General features: G+C 44.0%; 1 protein-coding gene across 1 annotated transcript in view; it reads left to right on the top strand.

Moving 5' to 3' along the window:
• Positions 1 to 23382, top strand: part of LOC111969776 (membrane metallo-endopeptidase-like 1) — a 28786-nt gene extending 5404 nt beyond the window's left edge. The window contains exons 4-30 of the mRNA XM_070442999.1: positions 2024 to 2142; positions 2263 to 2328; positions 2429 to 2563; positions 2847 to 2936; positions 3556 to 3692; positions 4124 to 4217; positions 4520 to 4648; positions 4803 to 4901; positions 5520 to 5603; positions 5739 to 5842; positions 5953 to 6045; positions 7248 to 7322; positions 7534 to 7599; positions 8338 to 8379; positions 8496 to 8509; positions 9798 to 9812; positions 9922 to 9939; positions 10064 to 10115; positions 10396 to 10427; positions 10537 to 10599; positions 10955 to 11050; positions 14677 to 14762; positions 14904 to 15038; positions 15189 to 15254; positions 15398 to 15493; positions 17399 to 17475; positions 17569 to 23382. Coding sequence (XP_070299100.1) covers positions 2024 to 2142; positions 2263 to 2328; positions 2429 to 2563; positions 2847 to 2936; positions 3556 to 3692; positions 4124 to 4217; positions 4520 to 4648; positions 4803 to 4901; positions 5520 to 5603; positions 5739 to 5842; positions 5953 to 6045; positions 7248 to 7322; positions 7534 to 7599; positions 8338 to 8379; positions 8496 to 8509; positions 9798 to 9812; positions 9922 to 9939; positions 10064 to 10115; positions 10396 to 10427; positions 10537 to 10599; positions 10955 to 11050; positions 14677 to 14762; positions 14904 to 15038; positions 15189 to 15254; positions 15398 to 15493; positions 17399 to 17475; positions 17569 to 17668 — 2183 coding nt within the window. The 3' untranslated portion in view covers positions 17669 to 23382. The remainder of the gene's footprint in view (positions 1 to 2023; positions 2143 to 2262; positions 2329 to 2428; positions 2564 to 2846; positions 2937 to 3555; positions 3693 to 4123; positions 4218 to 4519; positions 4649 to 4802; positions 4902 to 5519; positions 5604 to 5738; positions 5843 to 5952; positions 6046 to 7247; positions 7323 to 7533; positions 7600 to 8337; positions 8380 to 8495; positions 8510 to 9797; positions 9813 to 9921; positions 9940 to 10063; positions 10116 to 10395; positions 10428 to 10536; positions 10600 to 10954; positions 11051 to 14676; positions 14763 to 14903; positions 15039 to 15188; positions 15255 to 15397; positions 15494 to 17398; positions 17476 to 17568) is intronic.
• Positions 23383 to 23951: the final 569 nt, after the last annotated feature.

Raw genomic sequence — 23951 nt, 5'->3', positions numbered from 1 at the left:
TTGAGTGGGCAGCTTCCCAATCAGGACTGTGACTGATTCTTAAAATAGACCGTTTTTCTCTGCACTAAACCTGACTGTCGCCAGTGTAATCAAATGTAGGTTCTCAAACAGAATTTACAACGCGGAAGTGCATCTGGTGCATCTGCACAGACAGATTTATGACTGCACTGTAAATCGTGCGGCAGTGGCCATCTAAACTTGGCTGTGTGAGAGGTAGTTAGTCTACTCTCTGCCAACCAGATGTTGAATGTTAGATTTAATGTAGATTTAATGTATACAACCAGTCAAAAGTTTGTACACACCTACTCATTCAAGGGTTTTTCTTTATTTTTACTGTTTTTTTACATTGTAGAATAGTGAAGACATCAAAACTATGAAATAACACATATGGAATCATGTAATAACCAAAAAAGTGTTAAACAAATCAAAATATATTTTATATTTGAGATTCTTCAAAGTAGCCACTCTTTGCCTTGATGACAGCTTTGCACACCCTTGGAATTCTCTCAACCAGCTTCATGAGGTAATAACCTGGAATGCATTTCAATTAACAGGTGTGCCTTGTTAAAAGTTAATTTGTGGAATGTCTTTCCTTCTTAATGCATTTCAGCCAATCAGTTGTGTTGCAATAAGGTAGGGGTGGTATACAGAACATAGCCCTAATATGGACCAAGTCCATATTATGGCAAGAACAGTTCAAATAAGCAAAGAGAAACAACAGTCCATCATTACTTTAAGACATGAAGGTCAGTCAATACAGAACATTTCAAGAACWTTGAAAGTTTCTTCAAGTGCAGTCGCAAAATCCATCAAGTGCTATGATGAAACTGGCTCTCATGAGGACCGCCACAGGAATGGAAGACCCAGAGTTACCTTGGCTGCAGAGGATAAGTTCATTYGAGTTAACGGCACCTCAGATTGCAGCCAAATAAATGCTTCACAGAGTTCAACTGACAGACACATCTCAACATCAACTGTTCAGAGGAGACTGTGTGAATCAGGTCTTCATGGTCGAATTGCTGCAAAGAAACCACTACTAAAGGACACCAATAATAAGAAGAGACTTGCTTGGGCCAAGAAACGCGAGCAATTGACAATAGACCGGTGGGAATCTGTCCTTTGTTCTGATGAGTCCAAATTTGAGATTTTTGGTTCCATCCGCCCTGTCTTTGTGAGATGCAGAGTAGGTGAATGGATGATCTTCGCATGTGCGGTTCCCACCGTGAAGCATGGAGGAGGAGGTGTGATGGTGTGGGGGTGCTTTTCTGGTGACACTGTCTGTGTTTTATTAGAATTCAAGGTAAACTTACCCAGCATGACTAGCACAGCAGTCTGCAGCGACACACTATCCCATCTGGTTTTCACTTAGTCCCACTATCATTTCTTTTTCAACAGGACAAGGCAGTGTAAAGGCTATTTGACTAAGAAGGAGAGTGATGGAGTGCTGCATCAGATGACCTGACCTCCACAATCACCCAACCTCAACCCAATTGAGATGGTTTGGGATGAGTTGGACCGCAGAGTGAAGGAAAAGCAGCCAACAAGTGCTCAGCATATGAGGGAACTCCTTCAAGACTGTTGGAAAAGCATTCCAGGTGAAGCTGGTTGAGAGAATACGGAGAGTGTGCAAAGCTGTCATCAAGGCAAAGGGTGGCTATTTGAAGAATCTCAAATATAAAATATATTTTGATTTGTTTAGCACTTTTTTGGTTACTAAATGCTTCCATTTGTGTTATTTCATAGTTTTGATGTCTTCACTATTATTCTACAATGTAGAAAATAGTAAAAATCAAGAAAAACCCTTGAATGAGTAGGTGTTCTAAAACCTTTGACTGGTAGTGTATTTGGATTTGTTTAACACTATTTTGGTTACTACATGATTCCATAGGTGTTATTTCATAGTTTTGATGTCTTCACTGTTATTCTATAATGTAGAAATAGAAAATCCCTTGAATGAGTAGCTGTATCCAAACTTTTGACTGGTACTGTATTTATGTTTAATTGTTTAATTGTATTATCCCAGAGGAGGCCTGGAGCCTGGAGGACACTCTAGCCACCCTCATCTCTCGTTACCACAAGAAGGTCCTGCTGGATATGTATGTGTGGACTGATGACCGTGACTCCCGGCGCCACATCATCTACGTAAGGACAGTCTTTGAATACGCAATGTTCCAAAAGTTTAGTGCTTGTGTTTTTTTATTAAATCTTCCCCCATTCTGATTGGGTGGTAAGAAAACTAACAAGTCTGTTTTTATTTTACAGATTGACCAGCCAGGACTAGGAATGCCATCCAGAGAGTATTACTTCAATGATGGAAACTACAAAAGGGTACTTTCATAAACAGTATTGTGTATTAATGTACTGTTAATGTCATTGCACTGGAAAAGACAAGGTCATCTTTGCATGTATGTGTCATGTGGCTCTTTAGGTTCGAGAGGCCTACCTGCAGTTCATGGTTTCCATGGTGAGGATTGCCCGGGAAGACAGGAACTTGACCCAGGAAGATGATCGTGTGGTGGAGGAGATGGTGCAAGTGCTGGAGCTGGAAACAGATATCGCAAATGTGAGTGCCAACCTGCCACAACAGGAACTGGAACTGTGACAGAAGTTAAAAAGAGACAGGAACACAAATGAGGTGGATTTACCCCCTCTTATTAAATGAATTAGTCTTCAACAAGAAACTTCTAATAGAGACGGATGAAATCAACTATACTGTACTACATGTCATCTGCATGTTAAAAACTTGAATAGATCAACATTATGGCTAAATACAGTGTTTGTCACCTTACACTTCAATACATCAGACATAACTGTAGGCCTGTGCTTTCTGTCTTGTCATGTCAAAGGCCACATCCCCCGCAGAGGATCGTCAAGATGTCACGATTCTCTACAAAAAGATGACCCTGACTGAGCTGCAGGAGTCCTTCAATCTCAACGTAAGTGCTTCAACTCTAGTGATTTCAAGTGGATACGACTGGAGCCCTAAATCTAATGGCATTGTCCTTATAAAGTAGAGAAAGCCTTATACTATATATATATATTGTAGCGAATTCAGGGGGTAGCCACGACTGGGACTCGAGGCCGTGTCCAGCGACTGTCAAGCCAACACCTTAACCATTACGCTCAGAGGTCCAAACCCCTTGATGATCTTGCTAGGTGTTGGTTTACGTTTGAGTCATTTAGCAGACGCTCTTATCCAGAGCGACTTACAGTAGTGCATACATTAAGGTTGTTACATTACCCCCTTCCGTCGGGAGAGCGTGTTCCCACGCTTCGCTATACCAAGTCCCTCACATGTACACGCCTTTCCGATGGCCTCACAGGCACAATCCCACTTCTGACACCAATGTAGTAAATTTGGGGGGTTGCCTCGACCGGGACTCAAACCTGGGTCCAGCGACTGTCAARCCAACATCTTAGCCATTACGCCAAGAGYTCAGAGCTTCTTGACGAGGTCGCTAGTTGTTAGGTTAAGATCGCTACAAAATGCACTTGTAGATTGCAGAGCAAGCCTCAGACTAATATTACTAACAAAAACAATGCTATTTCTTCCAGGGTTTTAACTGGACAAGGTTTGTGCGTGGTGTGTTGTCCAGCGTGGCTGTGAAGGTASAGCTGGAAGAGGAGGTGGTGGTCTATAGCTCCCCTTACCTGGAGAAGATGAACAAAGTGCTCTCCAAACACACTGTCAGGTCAGAGCTGATGATGTGTAGACCATAGTTCAAATCTGCCTCTATCAATATTTTATCTACTGTGATTTATCATGTGAGTCATGCAGAACGGTACACTCTTAGGAAAAAAAGGTGCTATCTAGAACCTAAAACAAAAGGGTTATTCGGCTGTCCCCATAGGAGAACCCATTGAAGAAACCTTTTTGGTTTCAGGCAGAACTCTGTTGGGTTCCATGTAAAACCCTTTCCCCAGAGGGTTCTAAAAAGAAACCAAAAGAGTTCTACCTGGAACCAAAAATGGTTATCTTATGGGGACAGCCGAAGAACCCTTTTGGAAACCGTTTTTCTAAGTGTAGATTTGTGGTTGCATCATCTAGCGCTGTGTGTTACGTACAGTATATCCATTGGTTGTGATTGAGGGACATTATTGGGTGAAATGTCTCCTCCTCCAGAACCATGCAGAACTACCTCACCTGGCAGGTTGTCATGGAGAGAGTCAGCAGCCTTAGTCGCCGCTTCAAAGATGCCAGGGCACACTATAAAAAGGTGAGACAGAGATATGAGCACATCTAGGAGCACCCTTAGGGCTCCATTCAATCCATATTGTGGAAATTCAGCATTACATTGTGAGTGAAATTTAAAGACAATGTTCCTGCGACAGCGAAGAATTCATTCACGGTAAACGCTGCATGCTTATGTCGGCTCAATTGGAAATTACCTTAAAATGTATATTGCGCAATCTGTAACACTTCAATGATACAGATTTAATGAGCCCTTAGAAACAGACACATTGAAAAGCTCATTCATGTATAAACGTGTGGCAACTGACGGTCTGTCTGTGTGGTCAGGCCCTGTATGGGACGACCATAGAGGAGGCGCGGTGGAGAGACTGTGTGCGTTACGTCCAGGGCAGCATGGAGAACGCAGTGGGGGCTCTGTATGTGCGAGAGACCTTTGCTGGCGAGAGTAAACGCATGGTGAGTCACTCCTGTAGACAGGATGCAGACAAAACAGGAAAATCTGCTCCGGCTTCTATAATCACTGTCACTACAGCAGTTTAGTCTGCACTTTGTGTGTGTGTTTGTGTTTGCTTTCCCTGTAAATTAATATACTATCTCTTTGTGTGGGCAGGTTAGTGACCTCATCAGTAAGATCCAGGAAGCGTACGTGGAGACGCTAGAGGAGTTGAGCTGGATGGATGACCAGTCTAAGGAAAAAGCAAGAGAGAAGGTACAAACATAGTATTGCAAACAAACATACAATGTACAGCTAGCTGCAAAATAATAGAAACAAATTCATAAAGTGTCTTAATAGGATGTTGGGCCACCACCAGCTTCAAGGCACCTTGGCATAGATTCTACAAGTGTCTGGAACTCTATTGGAGGGATGCGAAACCCTTCTTCCACGAGAAACTCCATCATTTGATGGTGGTGGAAAACACTGTCTCAGGCTCCGCTCCAGAATCTCCCAGAAGTGTTCAGTTGGGTTGAGATCTGGTGACTGAGACGGCCATGGCATAAGGTTTACATCATGTTCATGCTCATCAAACCATTGTGTCCACTTGTGCCTTGTGGATGGGAACATTATCATCCTATAGGGGCATGGCCATGGTAGCCAAAATAATGGCCTGCACAGCATTTTTATACATGACCCTAAGCATGATGTTAATCGCTTTAATTGACTAATGGAAACCACACCTGTGTGGAAGCACCTGCTTTCAATACACTTTGTATCCCTCATTTACTCAKGTGTTTCCTTTATTTTGGCAGTTACCTGTACATCATCAGTGTTTTGAATATGTAAAAGAAAGAACTGACCAGCTGACTGTTCTACTGCTCTATGTTACAGGCCATGGCCATTAAGGAGCATATTGGCTATCCTGACCACATTCTGGAAGAGAGCAATCTGAAGCTTGACCAGGAGTATGCCCATGTATGTCTGTGAGACCTGCCCACACATTAGCACCTTTGGGCCTCAAAGGATTATGATAAATCCTCCTTTTCAGAGTGAAATGGATGTACAAATTGTTGTCTAGATTGTTTCTGATGATCTGGTCTCTGTCTGCAGCTGAACTTCAGTGAGGAGAACTACTTTGAGAACGTCCTTGAGAACCTGCAGGCTGAAGCACACAAGAGTTTGAAGAAGCTGAGAGAGCCGGTCGACCCGGATATGTAAGATACCTCCATTTAGCCTCACGTAGACACACGTGAACATAAACACATGTACACATTCCACATTCCCTCTTAAATGGTGAGGTCTATATTCTAGTGTTTTTTTCTAGGTGGATCATTGGTGCTGCTGTGGTCAATGCTTTCTACTCACCAAACAGAAACCAGATAGGTAATATGACAACAGCCAACACACTGGCTGCATCGTTCGTCATCCATCTGAAGTTATCTATCGCCGGCCAATCCTGACTTAAGGATATCCCTTACTAACAATAATTGTGACTACAGTATTTGTTTCTATACTAGCAAAGGATTTATTTCTTACAAATTCTTGAATGATTGAAAAATAGTCTACTCCTGATTTAAGAAATGATGTGAATGCATGCAGCTTGCAGCTAACTGGAGAAAATCAAAGGAATTTTGAATATGGACTTGGTTGAATTTGCATTTGGTTGTAATAATATTGCGTTACATACAGAACATGAAACATTACATTGAACATTTCTTCCCCTGAACCATCGTGAAATATTACACAACTCTTCAAGCCATTCCTTTGGGTCTATTTGTAGTCTTACTGAAAGCTGACAGACAGACCACCTGGTGACTATTATGGTTTGGCTCTGATGTGAGTGCTATGCTGTGTGAAGTTTCAAGTTTTAATGTCACATGCAGTACAGTGAAGTACAGTGAAATGCCTTTCTTGCACGCTCCAAACCCAACAATGCAGTAATCAATATCAATATACCACTAAAAATAACAAGGTAGTCAAAAACACACAATAAATCAAACATTTAAAATGTGAAGAACACAAGAAAGTAAGAAGTCAGTTCCAATACCATGGAATTGTATAGGGGTAAGGTGACTAGGCATCAGGATATGAGAAATAGAGTAGCAGCAGTGTAAATGGTGACTATGTGAGTGCGTGTGTGTGTAGGGTTTATATGTGTGCATTGGAATGTCAGTTTGAGTGTGTAGAGTCCTGTGAGTGTGTATAGACACAGTGCAAAAATAGTCTCAAATAGTCTGTTTAGCTATTCTGTTAGCTATTTAACAGTCTTATGAGCCCATATGTATGAGCCTTCTCTGTAGGTATGTGCCTTCTCTGTAGGTATGACCTCTCTGTATGTGTGAGCCTCCTGTAGGTATGAGCCTCTGTGTAGGTATGAGCCTTGTGTAGGTATGAGCCCTGTAGTATGAGCTGTAGGTATGAGCCTCTGTGGTAGGGTATGAGGCTCTGTGTAGGTATGAGCCTCTGTAGGTATGAGCCTCTGTAGGTATGAGCCTCTGTGTAGGTATGAGCCTCTGTAGGTATGAGCCTCTGTAGGTATGAGCCTCTGTAGGTATGGCCTCTGTGTAGGTATGAGCCCTCTGTAGGTATGAGCTCTCTGTAGGTATGTGTTCTCTGTAGGTATGAGCCTCTCTGTATGTGTGAGCCTCTGTTAGGTACCTCTGGTATGAGCCTCTGTGTAGGTTTGAGCTTCTGGTAGGTATGAGCCTCTGTAGGTATGAGCCCTCTGTGTAGGTATGAGCCCTCTGTGTAGGTATGAGCCTCTGTAGGTATGAGCCCTCTGTAGGTATAGCGCTCTGTGGGTATGACCTCTGTAGGTATGAGCCTCTGTAGGTATGAGCCTCTGTAGGTATGAGCTTTGTAGGTATGGCTTGTGGTATGAGCTCTCTGTATGTGCCTCCTGTAGGTTGAGCCTCTCTGTAGGTGAGCCCTCTGTAGGTATGAGCCCCCTCTGTGTAGGTATGGCCTCTGTGTAGGTATGAGCCTCTGTAGGTTGCTATGTAGTATGAGCCCTCTGTGTAGGTATGAGCCTCTGTGTAGGTTATGAGCCCTCTGTAGGTATGAGCCCTCTGTGTAGGTATGAGCCTCTGTAGGTATGAGCCTTCTCTGTAGGTAGTGCTTCTCTGTAGGTATGAGCCTCTCTGTATGTGTGAGCCCTCTGTAGTATGAGCCTCTGGTGTAGGTATGAGCCCTCTGTGTAGGTATGAGCCTCGTAGGTATGAGCTCTGTGTAGGGTATGAGCCTCTGTAGGTATGAGCCCTTGTGAGGTATGCCCTCTGTAGGTTGGACCCTCTGTAGGTACTGAGCCCTCTGGTAGGTATGAGCCCTCTGTAAGGTATGAGCCTCTGTAGGTATGAGCCTCTCTGTAGGTATGAGCCCTCTGTGTGGTTGAGCCCTCTGTAGGTATGAGCCCTCTTGTAGGTATGAGCCTCTCTGTGGTATGAGCCCTCTCTGTAGGTATGAGCCTCTGTAGGTATGAGCCCTCTCTGTATGTGTGAGCCCTCTGTATGTGTGGAGCCTCTTCTGTATGTGTGAGCCCTCTGTAGGTTATGAGCCTCTCTGTATGTGTGAGCCCTCTGTAGGTATGAGCCCTCTCTGTAGGTTGAGCCTCTCTGTAGGTATGAGCCCTCTGTGTAGGCTAGTGTGCCTCTGTAGGTATGAGCCTCTCTGTAGGTGTGAGCCTCTCTGTATGTGTGAGCCCTCTCTGTAGGTGTGAAGCCCTCTCTGTATGTGTAGTGAGCCTCTCTGTGAGGTATGAGCCTCTCTGTAGGTGTGAGCCTCTCTGTAGGGTGTGAGCCTCTCTGTAGGTGTGAGCCCTTCTCTTGTATGTGTGAGCCTCTCTGTATGTGTGAGCCTCTTTGTCTGTAGGATGAGCCCTCTCTGTAGGTATGAGTCTTGTAGTATGGAGCCCTCTCTGTATGTGTGATGCCCTCTCTGTAGGTATGAGCTCTCTGTAGTATGAGCCTCTCTGTAAGGTTGAGCCCTCTCTGTAGGTATGAGCCCTCTGTAGGTATGAGCCCTCTTGTAGGTATGAGCCTCTCTGTAGGTATGAGCCTTCTGTATGTTGTGAGCCTCTCTGTATGTGTGAGCCCTCTCTGTATGTGTGAGCCCTCTGTTAGGTGTGAGCCTCTCTGTCTGTGTAGAGCCTCTCTGTAGGTATGAGCCTTCTGTAGGTATGAGCCTCTTGTAGGTATGAGCCTCTGTGTAGGTTGAGCCCTCTGTAGTGATGGCTCTCTGTAGGTGTTGAGCCTCTCTGTATGTGTGAGCCCTCTCTGTAGGATGTGAGCCCTCTCTGTATGTGTGAGCCTCTTCTGTAGGTATGAGCCCTCTCTGTAGGTGTGAGCCTCTCTTGTAGGTGTGAGCCTCTCTGTAGGTATGTGGAGCCTTCTGTATGTGTGAGCCCTCTCTGTATGTGTGAGCTCTCTGTACGGTATGAGCCTCTCTGTAGGTATGAGCCCTCTCTGTAGGTATGAGCCCTCTCTGTATGTGTGAGCCCTCTCTGTAGGTATGAGAGCCCGCTCTGTAGGATCTGTGTAGGTATGAGCCTCTGTAGGTTGAGCCCTTGTAGGTGATGCTTCTTGTGTGTTGAGCCTCTGTAGGTATGAGGCCTCTGTAGGTATGAGCCTCTTGTAGGTATGAGCCCTTGTGTAGGTATGAGCTCTGTAGGTATGAGCCTTCTCCTGTAGGTATGGACCTCTGTAGGTATGAGCCTCTCTGTATGTGTGAGCCTCTGTTTGAGCTCTGTGTAGGGTTGAGCTTCTGTAGGTATGAGCCTCTGTAGGTATGGAGCCTCTCTGTGGTATGAGCCCTCTGTGTAGGTATGAGCCTCTGTAGGTATGAGCTCTCTGTAGGTATGAGCCCTCTCTGTAGGTATGAGCCCTCCTTGTGAGTGTGAGCTCTCGTAGGTTGAGCCCTTCTGTATGTGTGAGGCCCTCTCTGTATGTGTGAGCCCTCTCTGTATTGTGAGCCCTCTGTAGGTGGTGGAGCCCTCTCTGTATGTGTGAGCCCTCTGTAGGTATGAGCCCTCTGTAGGTATGAGCCTCTGTAGGTATGAGCCTCTGTTAGGGTGAGCCCTCTGTGTAGGTATGGAGCCCTCTCTGTAGGTGTGGCTCTTGTAGTGTGAGCTCTTGTGGTGTGAGCCCTCTCTGTATGTGTGAGCCCTCTCTGTAGGTATGAGCCTCCTCTGTAGGTGTGAGCCCTCTCTGTATAGGTTGTGAGCCCTCTCTGTAGGTGTGAGCCCTTCTGTTGTGAGCTCTCTGTATGTGTGAGCTTCTGTATGTGTGAGCCTCTCTAGGTATGAGCCTCTCTGTAGGTGAGCCTCTCTGTATGTGTGAGCCCTCTCTGTAGGTATGAGACCTCTGCTGTAGGTATGAGCCTCTCTGTAGGTATGAGTTCTTGTAGGTATGAGCCTCTCTGTATGTGTGAGCTCTCTGTAGGTATGAGAGCCCTCTCTGTAGGTATGAGCCTCTGTGTAGGTATGAGCCCTCTGTAGGTATGAAGCCTCTCGTAGGTTGAGCCTCTGTGTAGGTATGAGCCCTCTGTAGGTATGGAGCCTCTGTCGTGTATGAGCCTCTGTAGGTATGAGCCCTCTCTGTAGGTATGAGCCCTCTGTAGGTATGAGCCTTCTCTGTAGGTATGTGCTTCTCTGTAGGGTATGAGCCCTCTCTGTATGTGTGAGCCTCTCTGTAGGTATGAGCCTCTCTGTAGGTATGAGCCTCTTGTGGATAGCCCTCTGTAGGTATGAGCTCTGTATTGACCCTCTGTGTAGGTATGAGCCCCTGTGTGGTGTGAGCCCTCTCTGTAGGTATGAGCCTCTCTTGTAGGTATGAGCCTCTCTGTATGTTGAGCTCTCTCTGTAGGTTGTGTTCTCTGTATGTTGAGCCCTCTCTGTATGTGTGAGCCTCTGTAGGTATGAGCGTCTGTGTAGTTGAGCCTCTGTGTGTTGAGCCTCTGTGTAGGTATGAGCCCTCTCGTAGGTAAGCCCTCTGTAAGGTATGAGCCCTCTTGGTAGGTATGAGCCCTTGTAGGTATGAGCCTCTGTAAGGTAATGAGGCTCTGTGTAGGTTGAGCCCTCTGTAGGTATGAGCTCTGTAGGTAGAGCCCTCTCTGTAGGTATGAGCCTCCTCTGTAGTTATGGAGCCCTTCTGTAGGTAGTGCAGCCCTCTTGTAGTTGAGCCCTCTGGAGGTAGAGCCTCTCTGTGTATGTGGAGCCCTCTCTGTGGTAAGCCTCTCTGTAGGTATGAGCTCTGTAGGTATGAGCCTCTCTGTATGTGTGAGCCCTCTCTGTATGTGTGAGCCCTCTCTGTATGTGTGAGCCCTCTCTGTAGGTATGAGCCCTCTCGTAGGTGTGAGCCCTCTCTTTGTGGCCTGTGTGGAGCCCTCTGCTGTTGTTGAGCCCCTCTCTGTATGTGTGAGCCCTCTCTGTATGTGTGAGCCCTCTCTGTAGTTGTAGTAGAGCCCTCTCTGTAGGTATTGGAGCCCTCTTGTAGTGAGCCTCTGTGGTAGGTATGAGCCTCTGTAGGTGATTGAGCCTTCTGTAGGTGTGAGCCCTCTCTGTATGTGTGTGAGCCCTTGTAGTTGTTGAGCCTCTCTGTATGTGTGAGCCTCTCTGTAGGTATGAGCCTTCTGTAGGGTGTGAGCCCTCTCTGTAGGTGTGAGCCCTTCTGTAGGTGTGAGCCTCTTCTGTGTCTGGTGAAGCTCTCTGTATGTGTTGAGCCTCTCTTGTATATGTGTGAGCCCTCCTCGTAAGTATGGAGCCTCTCTGTAGGTATGAGCCCTCTCTGTATGTGTGAGCTTTGTAGGTTGAGGCGATCTAGGTAGGCCTTGGTATGCTGAGCCTCTCGTAAGGTGCATGAGCCCTCTCTGTAGGTATGAGCCTTCTGTATGTGTGAGGCGCCTCTCTGTAGTATGGCCTTCGTATGAGCCCCCCTAGGGCCCTCTCGTAGTATGAGCCTTCTTGTAGTTGGCTCCGAGTATGAGCCTCTCTGTATGGTGTGAGCCTCCTGGGTACCTGATGTAGAGCTCTCTTATGTGACCCTCGTGGTTGGCTGAGCTTGGCCCTCTCGTATTACCCTGTAGGTTAGCCTGATGTAGAGGCCTCTCTGTCTGTGTGAGGCCTCTCTTGTGTGTTGGAGCCCTCTTCTGTAGTAGAGCCTCTTGTAGTGTGGCCCCTATGTGGGCCTCTCTGTAGTGACTCCTATATGAGCCCTTCTGTATGTGGAGCCTCTTGACTGTGAGGCTGTGAGAGCCTCTTGTAGTATGACCTCGTAACTGTGAGCCCTTTGTAGTATGCCCTCTTGTAGTTGAGCCCTCTCTGTAGTATTGGCCCTCTGTGTGCCTCGTAAGTTTATGACTCTGTAAGGTAGGACGCTCGTACTGTAGCTCTGTAGGTGAAGCCCTCTCTGAGTATGGTTTGTTGTAGCCTTTAGTATCGTGTATGCACTCTCTGTATGTAATGAGCCTCTCTGTATGTGTGGAGCCCTTTTTTAGCTCTGTATGTGTGAGCCTCTCTGTAGTTATGAGCCTCCTGCTTTGTGTGAGCGCCTTCTTTTGTAGCGTATGTGAGCCTCTCTGTTGTGGAGCCTTTCTGTATGGTATGAGCTCTTGTAGGCGTCTGTACGTGTGGAGCCTCTCTGTAGGTATGAGCTCTTGTAGGTTGATGAGCCCCTCTCTTGGGGGGTAAAGGTTCGTGTGAGCCTCTTGTAGGTGTGAGCCGCCTCTGTAGGTGATGAAGCCCTCTCGGTAGGTATGAGCCTCTCTGTATCGTGTGAGCCTCTCTGTAGGGTGTGAGCCCCTCTGTATGTATGAGCCCTCTATGCCTCTTGTATGTGGAGCCTCTCTGTAGGTATGGAAGCCCTCTGTAGGTATGAGCCTTCTCTGGTAATTGTGTGAGCCCCTTCTGACTGTATGCCTTGTAGTAGAGCCCTCTCTGTAGTTGAGTCTCTGTGTGTGCTCTCTGTTGTAGCCGCTCTGTATGTAGCCGCTTATGTGACCCTTGATGAACCCCTCTCTGATGTGTGAGCTCTCTGCTAAGGTATGAGCCCTCTCTGGTGGTTGATGCCCTCTCTGTATGGTGAGCCCTCTCTGTAGGTGGTATGAGCCTCTCTGTATGTGTGAGCCTCTGTAGTGTGAGCCTTATCTGCCTAGAGTATGAGCTCTTGTAGTATGTAGCCTCTCCGTAGTGTTCTTGCTGGAGAGGGCTCCACCGTCCTCTGTAGGTGTGAGCCTTCTGGTATGGTATGAGCCTTATCGTCATAGAGGGCGCATACTGTATAGAGGAGAGGGTCATCACATTAAGAGTGAGTATGTGGTGGAGCTCCCAGCAACATCTTCTGATAGGACAGCTATAGAGGGCTGCATGCACCCTCTCAGTAGTGAGGGGGCTATTTGAGCCATACTTTCTGTCTGCTTTGAGTTAGGAGAGAGGCGCTACTCTCTGTCAATAGTTATGCAGCGAGAGGGCTCCCATCTCCATGTAAGGCTATCCTTGGACCACTTTCATGGTGTGAGCCCTCGCATCTTGTATGTGAGACGCTTCTGCTTACGTGCTCGTACGTTAAGACGGGGTAATACCTAGTCAGAGAGGGCTTCACTTGACTTAAATAGAGGTGGGCTGATGACACAACATAAGAAGGGGCTCATTAATGATAATGTGTTGGCCTACAGATCGATGGCTCAACTATCTAGATGAGTGGGGTGGCGAGCTTCTCACTCTACGAGATACGTGGCACATTACAGGTGTGTAGGAGAGGGCCACATCCTACGAGAGGGCTCAACACCTATCAGAGAGGGCTCATCCGCATACAGAGAGGGCTCACATACTGAGAGGGCTGCATACTACAGAGAGATGGGTCACAAAGCCACTCTCGTCTCTCTGTATGGTTGTGATACCTAACAGAGGAGGGCTCACACCTCTCTGTAGGTTCGTGACCTGCTTCCATGAGGCCTGGTGGGCTTGATGATCGTGTAGGGGGCCCCCTCATACCTTCATCTAACTGGGGCTTTCAATATTAACACTAGAGGGCGTGTTCGAAGATCCCATCTACATGAGTGAGGGGCTTACTAAGCAGACTTACCAGCAGTAGGCTTCATCCTTTACGTGGAGAGGGCTCGAACATGTAAAGGAGCGGCGGTCTGAAGACCTACTAAGTCATGAGGTATCAAGTGATGCATATCAGAGCGCTACGCCTCGGGCTTGACATATCAAGATGAAGGGGCTGTTCGAAGACTACAGGAGCAGGGCTATTACAGAGAGTGTCGATCTACCTTCGAGTAGGGGTGGCTCATTACTACACGAGCTAGGGTCTACTACGATATGAGCCCATACAGAGAGGGTCATACGCTCTCTGTTACATGGATGGGAGGGCTCTCACAACATACTAGACGTAGGGTCATCACATCACTGTGGGGTGAGGGCCCTCATATCTATATACTGTATAGTTGAGACCAGAGAGGTCGCTCATACGTACACGTTGATGAGCCCTCTTGTAATGCAGGATGAGGGTAGCGCCTTGCTATGTATGATGAGCCCACCATGCTCTGCGGGATGACGCCGCCGGTGGTTTGTCTCACTAGCCACTTATAACTCCATTGGAGAGGTAATGAATGGCGGTAGGGCTTTCGGCGTGTTGTGATAGAATGGACTCTAGTTTAGGCTCTCAGTGTTTACACAGAGTCATTGTGGTAAAAAGGGAGATGGGAGGGTTTGGAGCCAGCAAATTGAGGTTAGGGAGTCAGGACTTGTAGATTCACGACGGCGGCGCACGGTGGACTCGGGACTAATAGGGTCCAGGGGTGCACATTATGCGGGGGAGTCAGAGGTTGATGCGTAATTTACGTCTGGCAAAGTGAGCATAGGTGTGCATGATGCTATCGCTCCTAGGTTGCAGAAGAATGAGGGAGGCTCAATCCTACTCTTGAGTAGGTTGGAGGGGCTCAGATGCCTGCAAGTAGAAGGGCTGTTTACTCATGTCCATATTCTCTCTGTTCATTATAGTCCGTTATTCCGCGTTGCAGCGTTATAGCAGATGCTGTGTCTTTACAGTATAAGCAGCAGCCCAGGCCCTGAACTTGGGAGGAATAGGGATGGTCATTGGACATGAGATCCACCATGGATTTGATGACAATGGTGAGGCAGTCCTCATATTTATAGTCACTGTCCATGTTTTGTGTCCAATGTGTTGCACAATGATGATTAAGTATAGAGTATTAATTCATGGGGAAATTTTAAATGAGACTGCATCACAATTAATTCCACGTTTTAATCTTTCAAAACAGGCGGTAAATTTTGATAAGGATGGTAACATGCTTAACTGGTGGAGTAATTATTCTGCTGAGCACTTCAAGGACCAATCACAATGCATGGTGCAACAATATGGCAACTTCAACTGGAAACTCGCAGGCGGACAAAATGTGAGTTTCCCATTGTAGCAGAAGGATAGGAAAATCAAACATTTATTTGGGTGTACTGACTAATACTTCATTTTAGCTTCACTAGAAAAGATTATTGACGATGAATGATTTTTTGTGAGTGTGTTAATGACTGTCTCTGCGTGACCCCAGGTCAGTGGAATTAGCACTTTGGGGGAGAACATCGCTGACAACGGAGGAGTTCGGCAAGCCTATAAGGTGTGACACCCTCACAAAACCCATTCAATCCCCACAACACAATGAAAACACGATGAACCACTTTCTAACAAAAATTGATTTCTGATTTAAATAGTATCTCATTTATATTTGACATTTGAATGTTTTTGTGTGTTTGTGGTCAGGCCTACATGAAGTGGATGGAGAGAGAAGGTGAAGAGCATCGTTTACCTGGTCTGGACATGGACCACAAACAACTTTTCTTTCTTAACTTTGCCCAAGTGAGTAAACACCACTTTAAAGGGATACTTCMGGATTTTGGCAATGAGTCCCTTTATCTAATTTCCCTTGTTGATACCATTTTTATGAATCTGTGTCCAGTAAGAAGGAAGTAAGAGGTAGTTTCGCGAGCCAATGCTTACTAGCGTTAGCACAATGACTGGAGGTCTATGGGTATCTACTAGCATAAAAATGTTAACCACGAGTTCATCTGGATCTGGGGAAGTAGATAAAGGGCCTCATTGACAAAATCCCAAAGCATCCCTTTAATAAATTGAGTTGTCTGGAGTAGACCACTGTTTCTCAACCTTTATTGCATAAAACTTACACTACATSACCAAAAGTATGTGGACAACTGCTCGTCGAACATCTCATTCAAAGCTCATGGGCATTAATATGGAGTTGATCCCCCCATTTGCTGCTATAACAGCCTCCACTCTTCTGGGGACTTTCTTCCATTCAGCCACAAGAGCATTAGGGAGGTCGGGCACTGATGTTGGGCATTTAGGCCTGACTCGCAGTCAGCGATCCACAAAGTTGGATGCACAGAATCATCTAGAATGTAATTATATGCTGTAGCATTAAGATTTCCCTTCATTGTAACTAAGGGGCCTAGCCCAAACCATGAAAAACAGCACCAGGCCATTATTCCTCCTCCACCAAACTTTACAGTTGGCAATATGCATTGGGGCAGGTAGCGTTCTCCTGGCATCCGCCAAACCCAGATTAGTCCGTCGGACTGCCAGATGGTGAAGCGTGATTCATCACTCCAGACAACGTGTTTCTACTGCTCCAGTAGAAACAACAGTCCAATGGCGGCGAGCTTTACACCACTCCAGCCAATGCCGACATTGGCATGGTGATCTTAGGCTTGTGTGCGGCTGCTCAGCCATTGAAACCCATTTCATGAAGCTCCCGACGAACAGTTCTTGTGCTGACGTTATTTCAAGAGGCAGTTTGGAACTAGTGAGTGTTGCAACCGAGGACAGAAGATTTTTGACGGTCCTGTTCTGTGATCTTGTGTGGCCTACCACTTCGCGACTGAGCCGTTGTTGCTCCTAGATGTCTCCACTTAACAATAACACCACTTACAGTTGACCGGGGCAGCTCTAGCAGGGCAGACATTTTACAAACTGACTTGTTGGAAAGGTGGCATCCTATGACGTGCCATGTTGAAAGTCACTGAGCTCTTCAGTAAGGCCATTCTACTGCCAACATTTCCTATGGAGATTGCATGTCTGTGTGCTCAATTTTATACAACTGTCAGCAACGGGTGTGGCTGAAATAGCCAAATCCCCTAATTTGAAGGGGTGTCCACATAGTTGTGTGTATATATAGTGTATATTACCACCCTTCCTCCACTGCTGTTCACGGACCATTGAGAAACGCTGGTCTAGAGACCACTGACAACAAAGCCCCAAAACTGTATATTTTCCTAAATACTTGGGTTTCAATAAATAAACAGTTGGACCAAAGGGTTTAAAACTACCCCAGATAATTATATCAAGCTACCTACCTAGGGGTCCAGAATATTTTGCCAAAATAAAGACCACTGCGGTACTGTGCCAGGGAAAACAATGCCAGAGCAAAGCCAGACTAGTGTTTGACAGTCTTCATCCAAAACCAGGTCAAAGCTAAAGTCAAGCATAATCCCTGCTGGGATTATTCAGTTGGGCTGTCGAACAGCGCCTTGGAAAAAAGACTTGGTACCCCTTAAGGTGTTCTCTCTGGCATATCATGTTCCTCATCATTTTATGGTTTACATTCAGTCCCAAAATATCTTCACTTGTAAAATATGAACAGGTGTAGTTGAGAAAATAAACGTGTTATGGGCACAGTAATACTGTATCTGCTTTTATTGTGTCAAAATTGAATTCATGAATTAGTGATACATCTTCCTCCTCCAGGTATGGTGTGGTGCCTATCGGCCTGAATATGCCAGCCAGTCCATCAAAACGGACTCCCACAGTCCCCTGGAATACAGGTAACGACCAACTGTAAAAATGTAGCGTTTGGATATTCCAACCTATTTTCTGTCATTAATCTGTTAACACTCTTTACCTATCTTCTCTCACAGGGTGCTTGGCTCCCTACAGAATTTTGGAGCATTCTCAGAGGCATTCCAGTGCAAACCGGGTACTCCCATGAACCCTGAGATAAAATGTCGGGTGTGGTAGCCAGTTCCTGCCTTCTTCTACTCTTGTTAATTATTTCTTGACTGGGGCAACTGAACAAAAGAACATGCTTAACAACCACAGAGGCATCCTGCCTTAGAGTATGTCTGATAGATTTACATGGCAGAAGATAACATAGATATTTACACAAGTGTTTTAACAGTGTGTAAATGCAGAATACAGTTTATATATGGACTGGATGACTGACCAAACTACACCTTAGTATCACCACTTGAAGCAGATTAAAACTACGATTAGACAGGAAAAACACTTGCAAGGAGTATGTGCTTATATGGCTACTCAGCTTGAAGATGTGGTCTGTGGGTGAACAGTTTTACTTGTGGTTTTGTTGTATACACTCTCAGGAAAAAAGATTCTGGTAGAACCAAAAAAGGTTTCTATACTTGCTTCATATATGGCACCCCTAAAGGTTCTATATAGAGCCTTTAGGGATTGTTCTTCACTGAACCAAAATTMGATCCATATAGGGTTCTAAATGGAACCAATTTTAGTTCAGTGAATAAGAATAAGGGTGCCATATATGAAGCAAGCATAGAACCCTTATTGGTTCTATCCAGAACCCTTTTCTCTAAGAGTGTACATGTATGAATGTGAAGCTCCACTGTGGGTGGTCAGTTGATACATGAATAGTCGGGAAAATGTAGGACATTCCTAAGATTGTGTAGAATAGGTTTCAGCCGAGCTGGCTTTCCATGCTTTAACTGACTTTTTGAAGAATTTCCTAAACAACTCTTTGTGCTTTATTGTCAAGTCATTCAGGTGGCAAATCCACAGCGCTTTCAAGCCCACATATTTAGTGGCTTAAATCTATGTGCACCGAGTATCTTTAGGCACCGTGTTGCCTTGTACGATCCTGTCTGATATGAAACATTTGTTTTTCAAGACATATTTCCACGAAGCATGAGGTAAAGTGAATAATAACACACTAGTTGAATCAACGTTTTTTCCACGATGAAATTACATGGAACCAACGTGGAATAGATGTTGAATTGACGTCTGTGCCCAGTGGGAAGTTTCTCATTACAGTCTGACTATGAAATGAATAAAGGCTCTGTGAGAAAATGTAGAGCAGCGGTGAACTAGAGCTGGCTTGGCTACGTCACTCTTTGAAATAAAGCAATTTACCTGAAGACAGACTGTTAAACATTTGCAGCTTTAATCTTATATGAACATTTAGAAAATCTAAAAAGGATGGCTTAAATTTTTTGCTAAAACATACACTACCGTTCAAAAGTTTGGAGTCACTTAGAAATGTCCTTGTTTTTGAAAGAAAATCAATTTTTTTGTCCATTAAAAAAACATCAAATTGATCAGAAATACAGTGTAGACATTGTTAATGCTGTAAATGACTATTGTAGGTGAAAAAGCTGATTTAAAAAAAAAAACTTTCTTCTGAAACTCGTCAGTCTATTCTTGTTCTGAGAAATGAAGGCTATTCTATTCGAGAAATTGCCAAGAAACAGAAGATCTCGTACAACGCTGTGTACTACTCCCATCACAGAACAGCGCAAACTGGCTTTAACTAGAATAGAAGGAGTAGTGGGAGGCCCCAGTGCACAACTGAGCAAGAGGACAAGTACATTAGAGTGTCTYTTTTGAGAAACAGATGCCTCACAAGTCCTCAACTGGCAGCTTCATGAAATAGTACCCGCAAAACACCAGTCTCGATGTCAACAGTGAAGAGGCGACTCCGGGATGCTGGCCTTCTAGGCAGAGTTCCTCTGTCCAGTGTCTGTGTTCTTTTGCCCATCTTCATCTTTTCTTTTTATTGGCCAGTCTGAGAAATTGCTTTTTCTTTGGAACTCTGCCTAGAAGGCCAGCATCTCAGTCCCAACTTGCTCAGTTGTGCACCGGGGCCTCCCAGTTCTTGGGGATTCGATCTAGCAACCTTTCGGTTACTGGCCCAACGCTCTAACCACTAGGCTACCTGCCGCCCCAATGCTGTGTAGTACACAGCGTTGTATGAGCTCTTCAGTTTCTTGGCAATTTCTCGCATGGAATAGCCTTCATTTGTCAGAACAAGAATAGACTGATGAATTTTAGAAGTTATTTGTTTCTGGCCATTTTGAGCCTGTAATCGAACCCAAAAATAGTGATGCTCCAGATACTCAACTAGTCTAAAGAAGGCCAGTTTTATTGCTTCTTTAATCAGAACAGCAGTTTTCAGCTGTGCTAACATAATTGCAAAAGGGTTTTCTAATGATCAATTATCCTTTTAAAATGATCAACTTTGATTAGCTAACACAACGTGCCATTGGAACACAGGAGTGATGGTTGATAATGGGCCTCTGTACGCCTATGTAGATATTCCATAATAAATCTGCCGTTTCCAGCTACAATAGTCATTTACAACATTAACAATGTCTACCCTGTATTTATGATTAATTTTATGTTATTTTAATGGACCAGAAATGTAATTTTCTTTCAAAAACAAGGACATTTCCAATTGACCCCAAACTTTTGAACGGTAGTGTGTATAAATGTGAAATCTACAAATATGTAATTGCTTGGAAAGTAGCTTAAAAGACTTGCTAGGCTAGCACTGTTTTCTTTGAGAGTTATAGTGATGATCTGCCACGGAGTGATCAGTATCTTATTTATGATAGATACTCAATACACGGTCACAACTGTAAGTTGAAACTAAGTGATTTTAATTACTGTATGTCTTGTGTTACATTTCAGAGATAAACATTTGATCAACCAGTGTTCCTTATCTCAGAGCATTGGGCCTTATGAGGATATGGTCAGAAAGGAACATTTAGAGGTACATTTCAAAAAGGTGCACAGAGAAGTCTTTAAGTGTATACAAAGCTCTATGTTTTCTGCATAGAAAAAAGAACTGAAAACTGTTCCCAACATCCCGTAATAGAGTCATGGGTTTGGACTAGCTAGTGACTTAATGAGGAATGTGTAGTCATGCCTCAGCTGCATGACGTCCCACCTGTAAAACAAGACATTCTCTGTACAGAGGAAGGAAACCTCTACATACACATGGGGCCCTAAACAGCAGTGTTTTGGGAATCATGTCCCTTTCCTCCATTTCTCCTTCCTCCATTATATATATTTTAAAAAATCTACAAAAAGACAAAACATCTGTTACTTTTGCATCTGGATCCCCCTTTCCATATTGGGTGTGCAAGAAATGGAGTAATGAAATAGAATAATGTATTCTACTAAAATGGGATACTGTGTGTAGCAGTGCCTTTTATGGCCTATTATCTTTCATGGTCTGACTTGGCTGTCTAAAATGCCAACATTTCAGAGATTACTACGAGGTGTTCCACAACGGTTTCCAGGACAGACAGCACATGTTCACAATTTGTCCAAAAACTATTTTCATTTAATTTATTTTTATTGTGATTTCCACTTGATATTACAAGAAAGGGTTCTAAAGCGCTGCTGAGGAAAACAAACACACCGATATTGCGGAGAGCTCAACACAGTCAGGATGCCTTGGTCAATTAGAGGTACATTTCACTACCTAGTGGTTAGAGCGTTGGACTAGTAACCGAAAGGTTGCAAGTTCAAATCCCCGAGCTGACAAGGTACAAATCTGTCGTTCTGCCCCTGAACAGGCAGTTAACCCACTGTTCCTAGGCCGTCATTGAAAATAAGAATTTGTTCTTAACTGACTTGCCTAGTTAAATAAAGGTAAAAAATAAAATTAAAAAAAAAATTTGAACATGACTGTTATGTCTCATCAGAGACTGATTTATTGAATGTTCATGATATACTGTATCTGCCTTTGAAACTTTTTCTACCTTCCCACTGCCCGTTTACTTCTTGTAATGGCTTACTGTAGACTGGTGTACAGTGCAGTGCAGGGGAATCCAATAGCTTTGGGACTAGGATGTGAGTGGTGTTGTAGTATAATCACAGTCAAAGTGACTCCCCATAGTTTACAAGGAATTAAAAGAACCAGTGACCATACAAAGCTGCGTCTGAAACGGCACACTATACTTTGGGATGTACCCTTGTATTTGTTGTTGGTTTTTCCTCTGGAAAAAGTTTAAAAATAGTAACTTACATTTAAACAGCCTACTGTTATAAGGCACAGTATAGTGGTGTCAATACCATCTGCACAAAAAATATTTTGAGGTTTGTACTTCATACACATTTTGTCTATAAAAACATAACACACACACACATATATAGTACCAGTCAAAAGTTTGGACACACCTACTCATTCAAGGGTTTTTCTTTATTTTTAATGTTTCCTACATAGAATATTAGTGAATAATAGTGAAGACATCACAACTATGAAATAACACATATGGAATCATGTAGTAACCAAAAAAGTGATAAACAAATCAAAATGTATTTTATATTTGAGATTCTTCAAAGTCACCACCCTTTGCCTTGATGACAGTTTTGAACACTCTTAGCATTCTCTCCASCAGCTTCATGAGGAATGCTTTTCCAACAGTTTTGAACGAGTTTCCACATATGCTGAGCACTTGTTGGCTGCTTTTCCTTCACTCACGGTCCAACTCATCCCAAACCATCTCAATTGGGTTAAGGTCAGGTGATTGTGGAGGCCAGGTCATCTGATGCAGCACTCCATCACTCTCCTTGGTCAAATAGCCAAAACACTGCCTGGTGGTGTGTTTTGGGTAATTGTACTTTTGAAAAACAAATAATAGTTTCACTAAGCGCAAACCAGATGGGATGGCGTATCCCTGTAGAATGCTGTGGTAGCTATGCTGGTTAAGTGTGCCTTGAATTCTAAATAAATCACAGACAGTGTAACCAGCAAAGCACCTCCACACCATCACACCTCCTCCTCCATGCTTCACGGTGGGAACCACACATGCAGAGATAATCCATTCACCTACTTTGCGTCTCACAAAGACATGGCGGTTGGAACCAACAATATCAAATTTGGACTCATCAGACCAAAGGACAGATTTCCACCGGTCTAATGTCCATTGCTCATGTTTCTTGGTCCAAGCAACTCTCTTCTTCTTATTGGTGTCCTTTTAGTAGTGGTTTCTTTGCAGCAATTTGACCATGAAGGCCTGATTCACGCATTCTCCTCTGAACAGTTGATGGTGAGATGTCTCTGTTACTTGAACTCTGTGAAACATTTATTTGCGCTGCAAGGCTGGTAACTCTAATGAACATATCCTCTGCAGCAGAGGTAACTCTGGGTCTTCCTTTCCTGTGGCGGTCCTCATGAGAGAGAGTTTCATCATTGCGCTTGATGGTTTTTGCTACTGCACTTAAAGAAATGTTCAAAGTTCTTGAAATGTTCCACATTGACTGACCTTCATGTCTTAAAGTAATGATGGACTTTCGTTTCTCTTTGCTTGAGCTGTTCTTGCCATAATATGGACTTAGTCTTTTACCAAATAGGGCTATCTTCTGTATACCACCACTACCTTGTTACAACACAACTGATTGGCTGAAACGCATTAAGAAGGAAAGAAATGTCACCACTGAACTTTGTTAATTGAAATGCATTCCAGGTGACTACCTCATGAAGCTGGTTGAGAGAATGCCAAGAGTGTGCAAAGCTGTCATCAAGGTAAATGGTGGCTACTTCGTAAAATCTCAAATACAAAATATATTTTGATTTGTTTAACACTTTTTTGGTTACTACGTGATTCCATATGTGTTATTTCACAGATTTGATATATTCACTAGTATTTTATAATTTAGAAAATAGTACAAATAAAGAAAAACCCTTGAATGAGTAGGTGTGTCCAAATTTTTGACTGGTACTATATATATATATATATATATGTGTATATAGATGTGGGGAAATGTCCATCTATTATCACAGGTTAAAGAAGCTGTACTATATATATATATAGTATTGCTCCTTTAACCTGTGATAATAGATGGACATTTCCCCACTATAGTATTCCTTAGACCATGATAAATAAATAAATAAATAATACAGATAGACTTTCTAGTATTGGATGTTCATTGTTCTTGCATAACTACCTTATGATATAACTCTAAACCAAAATGGAACACGCAGAAAATACATTTCTGAAGCAACAAAATGATACCTTGTCATTGCTGTGTGCTTCTCTGTTATTCACAGGTGAAAGCTGATACTGCTATATAATTATCTAGACCAACAGCTATTTTTGTGACTCACAATCCCCTATTAGCGCTATCAGTGGGTCGTTTACCTGAGATGTTTCCATTTTCAATGTTTCATTGTGATTATTATAGAGCTATTGAGCTAAATCCTTACTTCTCAAACTAGTGAGTAATTTTCAAACTTTTGATTATATTAAATGATGGGTACTTC

The sequence above is a fragment of the Salvelinus sp. IW2-2015 genome, linkage group LG1, assembly GCF_002910315.2.
Source record: "Salvelinus sp. IW2-2015 linkage group LG1, ASM291031v2, whole genome shotgun sequence".
Lineage (NCBI taxonomy): Eukaryota > Metazoa > Chordata > Actinopteri > Salmoniformes > Salmonidae > Salvelinus > Salvelinus sp. IW2-2015.
Note: the sequence above shows the minus strand (reverse complement) of the source record. Positions and strands in the feature narration are given on the sequence as shown.